We start from the raw sequence: 16346 nt of genomic DNA, 5'->3' as shown, positions 1-16346 counted from the left end.
GGTGGTCTTGGCACAGTGTGGGGTCCCCAGAGAAGCAGAGGGGCACCATGAGTCTGCCTATTTGGCTCTGATGGGAATAATCACAGTCCACATGCCCCAGGAAATACAATGAAGAGCTATGGCTTTTTGTTTGATCGTCTGTACTTTTTTTTCCAAGAAACAACCTCATACCTCAGCAGTTAACATGTCAGCTAATTTAGGAAGTTAAAATAACTTACAGAGGTATTTTTAAATTATTTCTTTAACAGCTAATTAAAATACTGGTTGTCCCATTAATTCCAGATAGCTCCCCTTAACACATGAGATACCTTCTCTCACACGGCCTGCGTAAAACTGCAAACACATCAGATACTACAGTCACTAGCAGAACTCAGCTACTCCTTCCAGCACGTGAAGCACAGCTCTCCCAAGAGAGCTTCAAGAGATGAGCTTTAAGACATGAATCATGGGTTGATTTAGTGTTTTAGGCTAACTCACTAATACAACAAGAACATACAGATATGTATGTGTGATATACAAGATAAACATATGCAATGTGCAGGCCAGAATGAAAGTGCCAGGCCTTTGACATACAGACAGTGAGGGAGCAGAGATCCATATATTACTATATCCAGCATCAACCCTAGGCTCTAGTAGAGACAGCAGACTCTGAACTCTATGCACGTTATCAGCTCCTCTCTGCAAGACCCAATCCCTCTCCATTGAGAGGACTCTGTGCTCCATTGGTCTGATAGAGACTCAAGTTTGGCAGCTGATCTTCAGAGGCATGACTATCCCTCACAGTATCTTCCCTAGGGCAGTATTCCGCCTCCATCACTTTTTGTTATGGGTGTGCATGCACACATTATCCACATACCCAAATGTATATCCACATTATTTTTGAGATGATCTACTGACCTTCTCTGAAGCATTTGGTGGAAGGTCTGCACACAAATGTCATCTGAAGAAGCTTTCAAGCCCATACATGGCAGAAGGAAACGAGGCTCACATTTGGCTGTTAGGTTACATCTTTTACATAACCTTTCTCTAACTGACTGATCAAATATCTAGATGTTTCAAATCTCTGTCACCAGCAGGTATGATATTTCTTGTAAAGGAACAGTTTTTTTTAGTCCAGCAGCCCCTGTAACCCGCTGTGGTGCCTGGCTCCAGCCAGGCAGCTGTTTTCTTGCTTCAGGTGGGTGGCTGTCTGCAGTTTCATGCAGGAGTGATGCTGGGTCTCACATCCAACATGCCAAAGTTTTCAAGGCCCGACTGACAGGCAAGACCTGTCAGCATTCAGTCAGATGACAGCAATTTAACAGGGACAGGTTGTACTGAGGATTCAGATGCACAAAATCTTGCACTTGAAAAGAAGCAGCTTCATCAGGCCCTCAAAACAAAGTGGATATTCTGTGGGGGCAAAAGTGCTTCAAAGGGTGCTCCAAGAGCACTGTGTTCTCTGATGTCAATCTCCTCTCCTGTCCTGACAGCCACCCAATAGGACCAGGTAGAGTTGAGTCATAGTGAGATTCCTGCATGGCTTCCTAGGATTTAAACTTGAAGTAGGCTTCAACTGTAGTGAAGAGAAAAGGTGGTGCATTAGGGCAATATCCTGAATGGGAGTGGCAGCAGGGGAAGGAAACAGCATCCAGACACTTACTTGCATATTCCTGTGGTGTCATGGCCTGGTTGATGACACTAGTGAAGGCTCTGATCCACTCCAGCTGGTCAGTCTCTGTCTCGCAGGTGAAGAGGTATTCCCGGTCAGGGGTGACAATGGTGATGCCGTAGTGCCAAGAGAAGTTGCCCTGTGTCCCTGAAGGCAATCCCTTCTGGACACTGTATCCATTCTCTCCACTGCCCACAAATACCTCACCCTTAGCAAATGCATCCTGCACATCAGGAGGGAAAGACAGTGACTTATGGAACCCCAGAAGAGCAAGAGAATCATTACAGGGCACCTAAGGACAGGAGGACAGTGTGTGAGGATCAGGGATGTAGCAGCAAAAGGTTTTGGAGGTGGTCAGGGGATTCAGAAGAGCAGCGAGTCTGTGCTCAAAGGCAGTAGTGAAAAGGAAAAAAATAAGGGCATAACTCTCAAGAGGTCTGAGAGAGGAACTGCTGCTCTCTCTGTGTCACCCTCCCATCACCACCTTTACACTGCTGCCCTCCCTGTTCCCATTGTTTGCAGGCAGTGAAACAAACACAAAAAACGTGTGATGAACTAAAAGGGATGGAAAGGGGAAGACCTGGAGTCCATTCATAGCAGCTGGGAAACCTGCAAGCCACCCTTACTGCAGAGCACAGACTCTGTGTGCACTTTGACCCTGCCCTCAGCAGCTGCCCGGAGGTCACATCTCCCTCTCACCAAAGGATCCTTGAAGTACATGAGCCTGCGGTGATCCAGCGTGAACCAGCGCTTCTTAAAAGCCTCTCTCTGCTGTGAAGGGAAGAGGTGACATGTGTGAGGGGACAGTGCCCTCTGCTGCGAGCAGTGCGAATGGATACCCCAAACTCATCCCAACTGCTTGGAGTAAGCCCCTGCCTTAAATCTCCTCCTCGCCCTTTCTGAACAGAGACTGGGGGTCAGTATCGGGTTATTCAGTCCCAGCTGCTGTCCCCAACTCCTGAACTTCGATGAAGGACCCCAGAATTGAGACAGGAGAAATCTGGACACTAAAGACCTCTAAGGTCACACACACACAGACACAGGCAGAGAGATCTGTCGCTCTGGGAGAAAGCAGAGACTCTGGCTTCATCTACTTTCACATGTGTCCTTCCCCTTCCTTTTATTCTCCCCTCCCTTGGTGCACACACACTCTTCCCACGGGTGTCTAAAGAGTCAGGGGGGAATGAGGAAACAGCAGGAGAAAAGCATTGAAGTAGGGAAAGCCAGTGGTGCTCTGGCAGGCCCCTGTTAGATTTCTTCTACCATAGCAGCTCACCTTGGGACCAGTCTTCTCCATGTACCCCTCCTTCAAGAAGTTTCTTGTCAAACGATTTTTAATCTGACAAAATGGCAAGAGTAACATTCACTTAGCTGTGTCTCTTTGCTATTCATTTCCCTCCCCCACCCTTCTATTCCCCCGAATTCAGTCACCTTCTAAATTTACATTTCCCAAACTGCCTAGCTAGGCATCACTTCTGCCTCCAAAATGCCCAGAAACAGCAGAGAGCAGCTGTTTTCTGACCACCACAGGCCCTTTTAAAAACACCTTCTCATCCCTCTGTCTTTACCCTGCAATTTCCACTTCCCTACCTGGGGTTATAATACGAACTAATGAGCTCTTTTATCATGTAAGCAGCGGGAGACTTAGGACAGAGCTCCAGTGCTGCCTTACCTCATTGTCGCTGGCAATGGGAAATGCTACCTTCAGGTAATGGAACTGCACAGAGCGGATGGCATTGAACCAGTCCACTACCTCCTGAGGATCGAACAGGACAAGACAAAAAGCTTAGCCAGAGCAACAGTGGGGCATCTAAATTCCCCCAGCTGCACCCAGCCCTGTGTTAACTACAAACACAGTCAGCTCTCCCTCTGCAGCATCTCCCTCACATGCACTCAGCCAGCCAGCACGGCTGCCTCATTCCCCACAGGCACAGGCAGCACATCTTCTATAGAACTCCTCCCACACAAACCAACTCAGCCAGTGCTCCTGCCCTGCTCCCTGCAGCAAAACTCTCTCAGAGATACACAAACACAGAGCCAGAACCCCCACCCTATTACCTACAGCAACTCACACTCACACACTCCATCCTACCCATTCTTCATACTATTTAATATCAGCAGCTCCTCAAAGCACCTCAATGGCTGTGCAGTATTTGATGTTAAAACCAGATACCTTTCCACTTTCGTGGTAGACAAATATATTCCTGGTCTTATTGTCTTTGAGATAGGTGATCTGCAGGCCATTGGGGTTCCCAATCTTCTCTGGCTGGAATGTAGCATTGATGACATCTATTTTAACATTGATTTTGGGTTCTTTGGCCTGAAAACAGAATGGCATTGACCATGCATGAGCAATCCTAGAAGGAAAGAGATCTGAGCTACTGATTGCCTGAGGTAAGGCAGGGTCAGAGGCCTGACCCAGGTGGAAAACCTTGTACTTGGTCTTTAAACCTTCTGAGGTTCATATTAGCCTACTTCTGGAGCTTGTCTAGGTTTCTCTAGATGGCATGTCCTGCTTCTCCCTACCCTGAGCCATTCCCTCCCTTGTAACAGCATTTTAGCTCTTGCCCCACACATTTCAGAGAGATGAATGAGCAGAAAAGTAGCCCTCCTCAAAACCAACCAGAGAAAAGGTTTTTGCCGACTTGGCTCACAATGGGGTGAGGCTGGTTCCAGGAATGGTGCAGGATTACACATCCAGGCAAATGGATAGGAGTGAAGTGAAAGATCAGCCCTTTTCTCAGTAGTGAGGGAAGCACAAAGGGAGAGCATGAGGAAAAGTCACTCTGACAGTAGGAAGGGGACCCTTCTATTAGTGCCATGCTTTGTTCTCATCTCTGAGCTGGGATGAACAAAGCAACCTCAGAAACATGCATAGGAAGTCAGAACATCTCTGTGACCCCGCTGCTCTGGGTGGAGTACACACTGAGGTGGGAGTTGACCACCATACTCACATCCTGCTTGGTGAAATACTTCAGACATCCCTCTCTCTCAGACAAGAGGAACTTGCGGGGTAGGAACTGCCCGTTGTCCCGACCTCGCTTCCAAAGGATGCCTTCCTTCACCCCTTGGAGCAGAAAAGTCACTTATAATAGCATTCCCCACAGGCATGGTAGGCACCAGAGAGCTGCATGCAGCCTGGGGCCCAGCCACCCCTCTGGGACAAAAAACATGATGGACTATTGCTGAGAGTAAACACTTCAGATGTTTCACCTCTGACTTACAACTAAAGGTGGTGTGTTCCCATGTTTGCAGTGCAGATAAGCGCTCACCAAAAGTCATTCCCAGATTCTTCCCACCTCCTAGTCCTGCTCCTACTACTACCTCTGACAGTGTGAGAGCTGTTTCCTGTGACACTAGAGTCCTGGCCCATGCAGACTCTGGTGTGGGACCAGAACTCTTCCCACTTGACTCTGCAGGCTCTTGGGCTCCAATGCCCTTTTGTCACAGGACTGGAAGTGCCATTTCAAGGGCAACTGCCATGGTTAGAGGGGTGGCATGCAGCAGGACAGATATTCCTTATTGTAGATGTCTGTCTCCACCAGATAACAAATGTCTTTGAAAAATGCCACCTAGTAACACCAGGCTTTTAAGCTACCTGTGGCAGTGCCAGCCTATGTTGTCCACAATTTAACACCCCCAAAACGAAGCCCTGTAATGACCACTTGGGTTCTCAGGAGTACTTGTGGGACTAGCAGCACTGACACCTCATGATGCTCAGAAGTTTCCAGCAAAGACAACAAACTAGATGTTTTGATGTTCTCTTACCATCAGAATATGGCAGCTGTTTTCCTGGCTCAGTAAATTCTTTGCGTTCATATTTGGCCCGTATCCACTGTTCTCTCAGCACTCTATGGAGAGAGGGGACAGGTAGCTTAGAAACAAACTAGAGGAATTAGAGGAACAGAGAATTGCCCTTCCCCCTTTTCTTCTGTATACAGCAACTTACTGGCAGTCATTGTAGGTTGGCTGGTAATAGTAAATAGGGATGTGAGCTTCATATATGGCTTTAGTCACAGTATTCCCATGCTTGGCCAGAAACTGCAGAGTTAGACAGAGAGTTAGTGCCTTGCCTTTGATGCAGACTCATGTTGGACCTTTTCTTTCCTAACTCACTACAGGGTCAGATGCATATCAAACCCTAATGGAGCATTCTCTTTCCCCTCCATTGCAATATCCCAGCAGTCTGGCTGCAGGAAGGTGGGTCTCAAAGGTCTCGTCTACTCTCAGACATTACAGCGATTGCACCTGAATCAACAGAGTGCCATAAATGTCACTTCCGTAAGGCTGGGTGTGCACACATTCAGTGGATTTGCTGCCATGACCCACATCTCCTGGAGAGTTTGACAGCAGCTCTGCAATGGCATCTGGAAGGAAATTCCAACCTCTTCCAAAGAGCAACAAGACACAGATTATTTTCTTTGGATCTCCAGAAAATATTTTCAGTCCCCTGAAAATTAGGGAGTTGAGGGGGCTGTAACGGGGAGAAGTCAAGTTCTCATAAGTGCCATTTTTCCCAAGAGATTGTATTATATCTGGAAACTTTTTTTGGAGAATGGAATTGCCCAAGATTTTCCCCTTGGACTGCTGAAATCAAGAGGAGACATTGAGGCTGGATGGTCTTGGCAAGTGGAAAACATGTAATCTGAAGCAACAAAGACCCTAAGCCTTAGTAAGATACATTGCAAGAGCTCTGCATTTGCCATAAAGTAACAGGGTATGAGGAGACACATAAAACAAGCGTATCCTCCCTCTCCCAGTGGGTTGTGGGGAGTTATCCCTGATTTTCATGAGTAGAAAAGAGACTGATTAAACCAGATTACATTCCAACTCTGTGAGGTCAAAGGACTAAATTTTGCCAGGACACTGAGTGTATAGCCTAGTCCAAACCACCTGCCCTACCCATGGGGATAAAGATCTCACCTGCACCTGAGCATCATCCCAGTAGTCCATCTTCAGGGATTTGACTTTGCTGATGCTAGGGATGTTACGGTGAATTCCTGAACAGCTGAGGCATATAAAGACACCCAAAGTAGAGGATGCCCAGTCAGGATCTGAGAATATGGAAAAGGGTATAACTAGAAGTGGGAGATATGCCTCACCTGAGAAGGTAATCCTGAGAAACAGAGAGCTAGTGACCACAGTTTCATCTGAGCTGAGTAATTAACACCCAAAGCATGGATGCCAGTCAAGAAAAAAACACGGCTATTGGTCCCTCATTCCCCATTCCAATCACTTTGACTGAATTTTTAATGACCTATATCTTGAAAAACCCCAAAGTGCTCTGTGAACTCCCTTTGTGTAAAGGATCACCCAGAGGAAAATGAAATCACCTCTGGGAAAAGACTCCAGGAGTTGTTTAGTGCATCACAGCAAACCCCTAACAGAGTTTAGCTCAGAAAGTGAAAAACAACCTTGAATCTAAAACTCTCCTGGAATAATTAAAGAGGGCAAAATTGTAGTAATTTGCCCAGTCATAATTTGGCTTGGGTAGTACACTCCTTTTGGAGGTGTAAGATGGGCGTTTTTAGCAGCACTTGTAGGACCTCAAACTGGGTACCCTTCTGAGAGGACAAGCCCTTCAGTAAATGAAATTTCCTAGTCAACGGTGACAGGTTGTCAGTTCACAGCTGAGTCATGGTGGAGACAATGCCCTCCTGAATCATATCTTCTTTCTGGAGAAGTTAGGATTTCACTGCAAGCTTTCCTGTCAGGTCCTGACTGGGCATGACCTTGATTTGCATTTGAGATCTGACATGACTACAACCCACGGTGCTGCAGCTATGGAGCCCCTGCTAATCTGGCACTCCCACATCCCTGTCCTTCCCACCAGTGCTATGGCAGCATCTTCTCCCTCCTCCCTTGCCAACCCTCCTCAAGGGAAAGGAAATGAATACCCAGAGCGATGCCTCCCCTTTCTCTCCACCCCAGGCTCCTGTGAAGTCCAGATAGCCAGCCCTAAGTGGCTGCTAGAGATCAGCCCCAGCTCCCTACTTCCAACTCTTCCTCCAGCATCCTTCGGGGACTCACCTGGCTTCCCGCAGTCCGCACACAAAGAGTTCTCTGCTCTTTTCCACACTTCCTTCAGGGCCTTCATGCTCCGCTCATTTCCTCCAGCCATCACCTCAGAATGGTATCCCTCCAGGCAGGGCAGGACAGGGCCAGGAGGGCAGCTGCCTGCACCTTTTGTACCTGCAGGCCAACCCACTGCGTTATCCAGGAGAGAAGGAGACACCAGAGAGACAAGCTCTGGCACACAGAGAGAAAAGAGGAAAGCAAGAGAGGCCTAAGGTTAAAGTAAATGGAAAGGGTACTCAGGTACCTGTCGGTGCACCTGAGCCGGCTGAGCACAGCCAGGGGCAAAGAGGCTGGAGGCTGAAGTGCACCCAGACTGTGCGTGAGGACTGAGGAGGAGGAGGAGACCTGCCCCATGGGCGTGGAGGGAAGTGCAGCAACTAACCACAGAACTGGTTTTTCCACATTTCTGCTGGTGAAAGGACAGACCAGGAAAAGAGCGAAAGCAGCAAGCAAGCTGATAAAGGAAAGCTGACTGTGGACAAGTGACTGCCAGGCTGTGACGGCACTCCTGTCAGGACTCATCATGCTCTGTGGGCTGGGGGAGCTGGCTTTGGCTGCCCCCACAACACTTCAGAAGCTTCCACCGAAGTCAGCTGGCCACCACACAAGCATTACACCCATTTTTAAAGTGAGAACAGGGGAGCAATAAAGATTCAGAAGCTCAGCCAATGTCACTCTAAGCCATCAGAACACGGCACTCCTGATGCCCACATCAACCCATACCAGTACCTCTCTCCACCACTACAGAAATTATGGCTGTACAGCCAGATGCTGCAACTTGGACACAGCATCAGAGCTGTGATCACTCATCTCCACAATTGCCTTCCCCAGATAAGAGGAGCAGCACATGCTGTGCTAACACCAAGGAACGACTGTAGCTTGAAATAAACTCAGAGCTCTATTGAAGAATGCTCAGTTGAAGAACTGCAGATGTCAACTATTAGTAAGAGTGACGCTTATTAAAGAGATGTAGATGCAAAACACTCTGCAGTATCAGAACGAGTTTCGGACTACACTGTGAGGTCGGGTGCTACACTGCCATGTTCTCCACACAAGCAGCGCCACGGAATCTTTTGCTGGGAGGAAGCTGAAGAGGAACGTAGCCGGAGGCTCCCGTTCCTGAAGCAAACCCCGTCCCCCCCAGGCCGGACTCTTGGGCCGGGAACAAGCGCATGCGAGCTCCGCGCCGTTGGCTGCTCTGTCCCGCCGGGCCGGCGTTCCGGCGGAAGGGGCGGGCGGCAGCAGCGGCAACGTGGGGCAGCCATGGGCCGCAAGAAGAATAAGAAGGGTCCGGGGGGACGCGAGGGGCGGCTGGTGGTGACTTTCGATGAGGAGCGGCGAAGGTGAGGCCGGGCCCCAGGGCGGGAGGCGGGGAAGAAAGGCATCCCCCGGTCGCTGAAAGCCGGGCGGTTCTGTGTTGTCGGCGGCAGGGAGTACCTGACCGGCTTCCATAAGCGGAAGGTAGAGCGGAGGAAGGCGGCGCTGGAGGAGATCAAACGGAAACTGAAGGAAGAGCAGAGGAAAATGAAAGAGGAGGTGAGGGAAGGGTCTTGTGTCCCCCCCTCGCCAGGGCGGGCAGAGGCGCCGCATGACTTGTTTCCGTTCCTCAGCGGCACCAGGAGTACCTGAAGATGCTGAGCGAGAGGGAGGAGGCGCTCGGTACGTGCTGGGCCCTCGGTGGGGAGGGAGGTGGGCGCCCGTGGTCCGACAGCCTTGACTGGGTGTTGAGAGTTGGGGCAGGGATGCTCGCACCCACACCAACAACTGCTCGGTCCTGTCGTGTTCCCCAGACAAGCTAGGCAGCAATCTGAGCAGTGACCCTGCAGCCCTCTGTCCCGGCAATCATGGGAGTTGTACAGAAAGGAAGGAGCAGGAGGATATCTCCAAGGTCCCCTCACGGGGGAGAAGCCCTCCAGGCTTGCAGTGCCAAGCCCCTCTGCCCTTTATCCCTGCATGCCAAGGCCAGGTGTCACCCCAGCCCAGCATGGTGCATCAGGAACAAGTGAGTTTATCCCGTGAAAACTTGGGCACTTTGCAGTGTAGGATTTCTTGTGTTCCCAGAGGAGGCTGATGAACTGGAGCACTTGGTGACATCGCGGACAGAGTCTGTGAACATCGACCACCCAAACCACATTGTAACAGTGACCACCATCAGCGACCTGGACCTCTCGGGGGCACGCCAGCTGGGACTGACCAGCCCCGTGGTAAAGCCTCTTGCTGCCTCTCTGTATCACCTGTACACACTCCTGGGGCTGGTGAGGCAGGGCTGGTGGTTCCTGAGTATGTCCAAGACCTTGCAGCTGGCTGGGAGCAGGGATGAAAAGGGAAACTCATAACTTTTATATTTTTCCATAATTTAAACTGGGCCTCTAAAGAGAAGGAAATATTCTGTGTGAATAGCTCACTTCACACCTCCCTGGAATGCTTTGCTAGTCTCGACTGACCCTGGTTAAATGAAGTGTTACTGGACTGGATGGCAACAGTGTAATGCTTTAAAAGCTGATACAAGAGGAACAGCAAGATTTCAGGCTTTGCTGAATGGTCTGTCCTTGACCTCTTTCCTGTGTCCTGTTCAGAAATATTACTGTTAGCATGAGGAGACATTTTTCTCTCCATCATCCCATGCTTGGACCGCAAATAAGGAAACCATTCAGTTCTGGTTGTGGTCACTTTTATTCTCAAAATACATTGTAACTAAGAGCTTGTATTTGTTTCATAGAGACTCTAAGGCAGTGGTTGTGCTTATATTTGTAAGGTCATCTAATCTGAAAGTCCACTCAAAGAGGTCTTGATAGTAATTTAAGCAAAAGCCAAGACCTTTGGTTCATTCAAGTTTAAACTTCGATTGCATGGCCATTAAAATCATGCTGAAGTTTTTGGATCTTGGGGTGGATTACTGTAGGACATCTCTGGTTGTGCCTTTCTGCGGGACTGCAATAGGAAACCTTGACACTTGGACAGCAAGTGGTGTGGAGAATTAAGAAATCTTCATTTGTGACTAGTTAGTTCACAAAACAGGATGAAACCAAGAAGGTAGTGGAAACACCAGAATCAAAAAAGTGCTTTATTTTTAAGGGAAAAACTGATGGATCTGAAGAAGAGAAGGGGGAAGAGGTGGTGAACAAGCCTGTGAGAACAATGCCCAAGAAGTCCAGAAACCCCTTCCTGTCTGAAAAGTATGTACAGATTCCTTCAGGCCTTCGCTGTTCGGTTCTGGAAGCTGATGGGAATGTTGGGTTCCGGGACGCGCGGCGTGGCCGCGGGAGGGGTGCGGTGCTGCCCGGGCCGGGGCCCGCAGGGGGCGCTGGCGGAGCGCGGCCCGCCCCGCTCCGCTCCTGCCGCCCCGGTGACCGCGCGGGAGGAGCGGCGGCAGGGTGGGCTGCGTCCTCACCTCTCACCCAGTCCTTCATCGCGGCACATTCCGCAGCGTGCAGAGCTTGTCTCTAGGGTTGAAGGTCAGAGGCTCCTAAAGCTGAAAGCTAAGGCGTTCTCCGCATTTTTCAGTATCCAGGTTTTACAACTGCTTTGAGGGTGTGGAGAGTTGCTTTAACTCTGTGGGGTCTGAGCAGCACGATGCTCACAACATTAGTTTTTGTTGTTACCGCACATAAAGACTTGCAGGTTTCCTGCATAGCTGAGAGTCCTTCTGGGACTCGCTGTGTCTGGCATCCATTCCTGCTGGGCCACGCAGAGATCTCCAGCTATTGTTCTGGTGTCGCCTTGCTTCTGCAAGCTTTGGTCCCCAAACACTTTTCTCTTTCTGCCCTGCACAGAATCTCTTCTCTTACTGCCACGCTGCACATGCACAGCCGGAAAAAGACAAAAGGAAAAAGATCCCAACGTGGGCAAGGCCCACGTAAGAAAATCCAGAAGTCCAGCACCGGGCGAACCACCAAGACTCAGCGTCGGAGGCTGACTGGCAAAATGGGCCGTGACCAGGATTAACAGAGAAACTAATGTTCAGACCACCAGCTGGGACAGTGTTCTACATCTGGCCTGCTGCTCTTTGGGACCCTGTCACTGTGGGCAAGCACCTTGTTTACATGGCATTCTGACCAGCCATTAACCCAAGCCAGTTCAGCCTTTCTGTAGCTTCCTGAGCATTGGCCAGGGTGACTAGACACTCTACCCATTTATTTTTGCAGTGGTCTCCAGCTAAGTGTCTGGGTACCACAGAATCTCTTAAAAACTTCTGCTGAAGGTCATATTCTCTACTTGGCGGAGCCCTTCTGTCCTTGGCCCCCCCTTTCAGAGCTGATACTTGGCTTTATCAAAGAAGAGGATCTGGGGCAGAGTGCAAGAGGCACATCGTTGTCAGGGCAATTTGAGAGACTTGGGAGCGCTCTGCTTGCACTCCTGCATCGGTGCCATGGCATTTCTGCTGTGCAGTAAATCCTTTTTCCATGGAGACATGGTGTCATCTTGTCTCCTGTGTTTCTTCACCGCACAACACAGTGCCACACCTGAATGCAAGGGTACTTTTTGTTTGGTACTTGTGCCAGGTGAAATTGGGTAACTTTGTGAATAAATTTGAAGTCATTTTGCTAAGGAAAAAAAAAATCTGTGACTTATTTGAAGCATAATGGGAGCTATGCTAATGCCAGTACCAACTGGAAAGAGGGGGAGGTAATTCCTGGTGTTAAAAGGATATTGAAACCCACTGGTGCTTGGAAAATGGAATAGCTAGGAGCTATTTCTGTGGCAAGGCAGAGCCAGCTAGAGCAGGAATGGCTCATTCCATTGTCTGCTGAATATGCCGATCGTAACTATGATAGCTCAGGGGAGTATGAAATGCCCTAATGCCCTTGCTGTATGTGTGTGGCCCTCTCTGGGGTGGGAGTGGCAGAGACTGCCCTTGTCCTTTACCTCAGAGTTGCTGCAGTTATTAGCAGCTAATTGTCTTTCTTCTTAGGACCTCAGTGTATGTTTTATACTGTGGTTGCCCTCAGCAGGGGAAGAAAAAAAAATTGTATGGTTGGAATTTAGGAATATCAGTAACAAAACTGTGAGTGAATCCTCTGAGAAGGAGAGTGAGCCCAGGCAGTATGCTGGCCTCTGTCCTGGAGTATCCTGGAGTATTCTGCCTCTGTCAGCCAAGCCTCCTCCCATGCCATGTGTGCACTGAAAAGGAAATGACAAAGAAAGAAAAGGCCTATGTGTCCAAAACCCACACCAGAAAAATTTGCAACCCAGCAATGGGCAAGTAAATAGATTCCTCATGCCAGAAATGGGAGGGAAAAGAGTAAAGCAGTGCCTGAGGCTGCATGGAGGAACATCAGAACAATGCTGATGGCCACCAGCCACTGAAGTGAATGGCACCAGCCTGATGTATCTCTCCATCGTTTCTTGCAGGGTGTGCACACAGAGCTGTTCTCCAGAGTGTGTTAAGGGGGAGGGTATGATCTCAACACTGACAGCAGCAGCACAATTTCTGCTAGAGGGAGGCTCTGGAGGGAACCAGGCCACACACGACACACGTGCCTGTGGTAAGGAATGGGGTCCTCTTGCACTTCCCTTTCCCTTCTGAAGAAGGTAATTGCTGGGGAAGTGGACACTTATCACTGGTGCCTTGTATGCTTGGATTCAGAGTCCCACCCTGAGCTGAGTTCTTGGGCACTAACACAGAGTAAACTCAGTCACATTATTCAGGTGTGTGTGTGGTTTTCTCACCTCACCTTTTAACACTGCCTTAAAGACCACTCCAGAAAGGTCATGGGATTTAATGGATTTAATGGGATTTTTACCTATCCACCTGTCTCACCTGGGGTTCTTGGGTGTTTCAGAGCTGCAAAAACACAACTCGGGCAAGGCCAAAAGTGTTATGCTGAGCTGGATCTCAGCCAAAGTATTCAAGAGGTCCCATGTGTGGCGCATAAATGATTTCTTGTTCTGGTTTGGGAGTTACATGCTCTAGAGCATTCTGTGCTTGGTGGGTTTGAGAGGGATGAAGGAGAGGAGGAGAGGGAAGTTCTGTTTGGAGAGGTGTATCGCACCAAGGGGATGGCAGCTCAAAGCTGGAGGGCAGGGTAACATAGTTTGTCTGGATCATACAGCAGCTTCCCCTTCTCTCCAGGACACAGTGCCTTGTGGAGTGACTGTGGACAGAAGGTGACCTGTATGCTTCCTCACCCGAGGAGTTTGCTCTGGAGCTGGGATGGCCACTGTAAAAGAAATGTACTATCTGTTTGAGAAATCTGCTGGAGTGTGGAGTGTGGAATGTGGATCAGTTGCCTTCCCCAGCCTGTAGGCAGCCTGGCATGGTAGCTGGGACAGAGCTAGATGACCTCATTGTATTCCGGATGAGGTGCTACATTTTTGTCATTTTACTGCCAGGTGATCTAGAAGATTCTCACTTTTAGTTTGCTGTTTCCCTAGCCTAATAACATTTTTGAGCCTTTCTCAAGTGTTAGCTGAAGTCTCCAACAGCCCCTTCCACGCTCTGAAATCTTTCAGTTCCTGCTAGAAAATGAGTTTTCAAATTAAAAAAAAAAAAAAAAAAGTGTATGGAAAGACTGAGAACAGAACTATTAAATCCTGTACAGCGTTAACCATCAGGATTGTTCACTACACTATTGATTTCTCCATTTGATTGATTAAAGCTTTATTCTGTAATGTGAATTACTGACTCAGCCCTAGTCTGCTGTTTTTGTTATGCACAGGCTATACAGTCAGGCTACCCCTGGATATATTGAAATGAGGATATGAGTTTTCACACACTAGTCAGTGAGTGAAGCGTTTGCCAGACACGTCACAGTTCATACCAGACTCTGGCTTAAAATCCTTCTTTGCTGCTTCCACTTTTCAAGACAGATTTGAGCATTTTGGGGTTCCCCCCCCCCCCCCCCCCCTCAGTAGCTCAGGAAGAGGCTGCTTCCAAATGCAAGGGAATTGCAAAAATCAACATGCTAGTGGAATTGCTGCTGCATACAGGAAAAGCAGAGACCAGCAGCTCCCTGTGAACCCCCTTTTCCACAGGCATTTCACGCGTGGCTCTGCAGCTAGGTCACTTCGGGCACCTGCGCCTTGCTGTGCACATGCCCCAGGCTGGCACAGAGATGCAGGGCTTTGACATGTGCTGCCACACTGGGGTTGCCATGCATGATGGCTTTCACTGGCTAGACTGCAATTACGCACACATGCACATACAAAAATATAATTGGGATTACAGAGGATCAAAAGCGGACTGGAAGCCAAAAAGATCAGACAGTTGGGGGAAAATTGGAGCGCAGCAAAAAGGAGGAATGGCTGCAGTGCGTGCATGAGCTGTGTGATAATCGGTGCATTGTAGTTATTGCTTTTGTCGTGTATCAAGCTCAAGGCTGTACTCAGTACAATCACACTTCTGCTTCCAGCATTGTGTTCCAGAAACGAACTCGAGGAAAAAAGTTACTGAGAGAGTGATTAGAACTTTCAGGGACTAAAAGGGACCTGAATAATGGGTTGTGTGAGGTAGATAGGTTTGAGGAGTGGATTGCAGACTGCCCTTAATGAATGAACAAAAGGTGAAATTGAATGTTTTGTAACTGTCACTAGCATCGGGAAGAGGAGTTTGAATTGCAGAAGGAGCAGTGGAGGACAGATGTTAAGGGCGTTCTGCTAGAAAGAGTGAGGGTGAGGCAGGGCTTGTTCTTGGTAGGTAAAGCCCACGTTAGACAAATCTCTCTGAGTGCTGTGGGTAGGCATGACCCCCTGTTGGAGCTGTGCTGAGACACGCTGGCGTTTCGCTGTCTCAGCGCTCGGGGATAAGTCCGCTGCTTTGGCATCTGTTTCGGGATAAGTGACTCTTGGGGCGCTGCCTCCGAGGAGCACTGGGTAGCCCCTCGGCAGGCGGTGAGGCGGTCCCTGGGAGCTGCAGCCGAGGGGAAGGGCTGGGGGCCGAGCCGCAGCGCGGTGCCGGTGCCGCTGCCCGGGCCCGGCCCCCAGCGCCGGCCGCTCGATCGCCCGCGCGCTGCCCGCCACACGTGGGAGCCCGCGCCCGGGGGCGCCATGGCCGCGCGCCGCCGCCGGCCACTCAGGAGGCGGTATTCAAATCGCTGCCCGGCGGCAGCCAATCAGAGGGGGGAGGGCGGGGCCTCTCGGCCCGCGGTTCCCACGGCGAGCTTCATTGTGGGGGGAGCTCGGCGGGCGGCGAGGCGCTGGGAGCCATAGGGAAGCTGAGGTACTGGGGATACTGGGCGGTACTGGGAGCACTGAGCACGGCCGGCTGCATGCATGCCAGAGGTCCTGGGGAATCACACCATTATCCTGACAGTAGGCCCCAAGGGATGTGGGGAGTAATGATTTGCCCATCAGGCACTGAGGTACCAGGGGTTCAAGCCACGGGTGGCAGTGCGTGGGCAGTGGTGGGCAGCGATGTTGGCGTGTTTTGTGCTGCATCCCTGGCAGGGGAGTGCTTAGGCTCCTGTCAAGCATTTTGTGTGAACAAGTCAAGGAAATATGCCCCAGTGTGAGGAAGGATGCTGCAAGGCTGGCACCTAGTGCAACTTGCTGTACTGAAAACGAGTGCACTGACAAAAATTATAGCTTTGTTTTGGCATTGATGTTTGGCCTTGGTTGTTTTGGGGAGCAGCCATAGCTTTGATCAGCTGCTCTGACTCAAATGTCCATGTTTAGGGTA

At 49.8% G+C, this 16346-nt stretch overlaps 3 protein-coding genes across 5 annotated transcripts in view; 2 read left to right on the top strand and 1 right to left on the bottom strand.

Annotated features, from left to right (window-relative positions):
• Positions 1 to 141: 141 nt before the first annotated feature.
• Positions 142 to 7937, bottom strand: LOC128808240 (arf-GAP with dual PH domain-containing protein 1-like). Of its 2 annotated transcripts, XM_053979123.1 has the most exons (11): positions 7682 to 7937; positions 6575 to 6705; positions 5601 to 5692; positions 5420 to 5502; positions 4606 to 4718; positions 3825 to 3971; positions 3324 to 3407; positions 2928 to 2990; positions 2351 to 2422; positions 1643 to 1874; positions 142 to 1555 (listed from the first exon to the last, which is right to left on the bottom strand). In XM_053979123.1, the coding sequence occupies exons 1-11, from the start codon at positions 7770 to 7772 to the stop codon at positions 1527 to 1529; spliced, it is 1137 nt and encodes a 378-aa protein (XP_053835098.1). In that variant the 5' UTR covers positions 7773 to 7937; the 3' UTR covers positions 142 to 1526. The 2 variants fall into 2 exon arrangements, with proteins under 2 accessions (XP_053835098.1, XP_053835099.1); XM_053979124.1 differs by lacking the exon at positions 3324 to 3407.
• Positions 7930 to 16346, top strand: part of GALR3 (galanin receptor 3) — a 52303-nt gene continuing 43886 nt past the window's right edge. Inside the window, exon 1 of the mRNA XM_053979120.1 lies at positions 7930 to 7942. The gene's annotated coding sequence lies outside the window, so the exon portion shown is untranslated. The remainder of the gene's footprint in view (positions 7943 to 16346) is intronic.
• On the top strand, positions 8488 to 14347 carry NOL12 (nucleolar protein 12). 2 transcript variants are annotated; one of them, XM_053979127.1, is made up of 7 exons: positions 8488 to 9072; positions 9160 to 9265; positions 9340 to 9388; positions 9791 to 9933; positions 10805 to 10905; positions 13082 to 13215; positions 13803 to 14347. In XM_053979127.1, the coding sequence occupies exons 1-7, from the start codon at positions 8993 to 8995 to the stop codon at positions 13916 to 13918; spliced, it is 729 nt and encodes a 242-aa protein (XP_053835102.1). In that variant the 5' UTR covers positions 8488 to 8992; the 3' UTR covers positions 13919 to 14347. The 2 variants fall into 2 exon arrangements, with proteins under 2 accessions (XP_053835102.1, XP_053835103.1); XM_053979128.1 differs by lacking the exons at positions 13082 to 13215; positions 13803 to 14347 and adding an exon at positions 11503 to 12139 and having other exon boundaries at positions 8719 to 9072.

Source organism: Vidua macroura, chromosome 5 (genome assembly GCF_024509145.1).
Source record: "Vidua macroura isolate BioBank_ID:100142 chromosome 5, ASM2450914v1, whole genome shotgun sequence".
NCBI classification, from domain to species: domain Eukaryota; kingdom Metazoa; phylum Chordata; class Aves; order Passeriformes; family Viduidae; genus Vidua; species Vidua macroura.
This window is presented reverse-complemented; position numbering and strand designations above follow the sequence as displayed.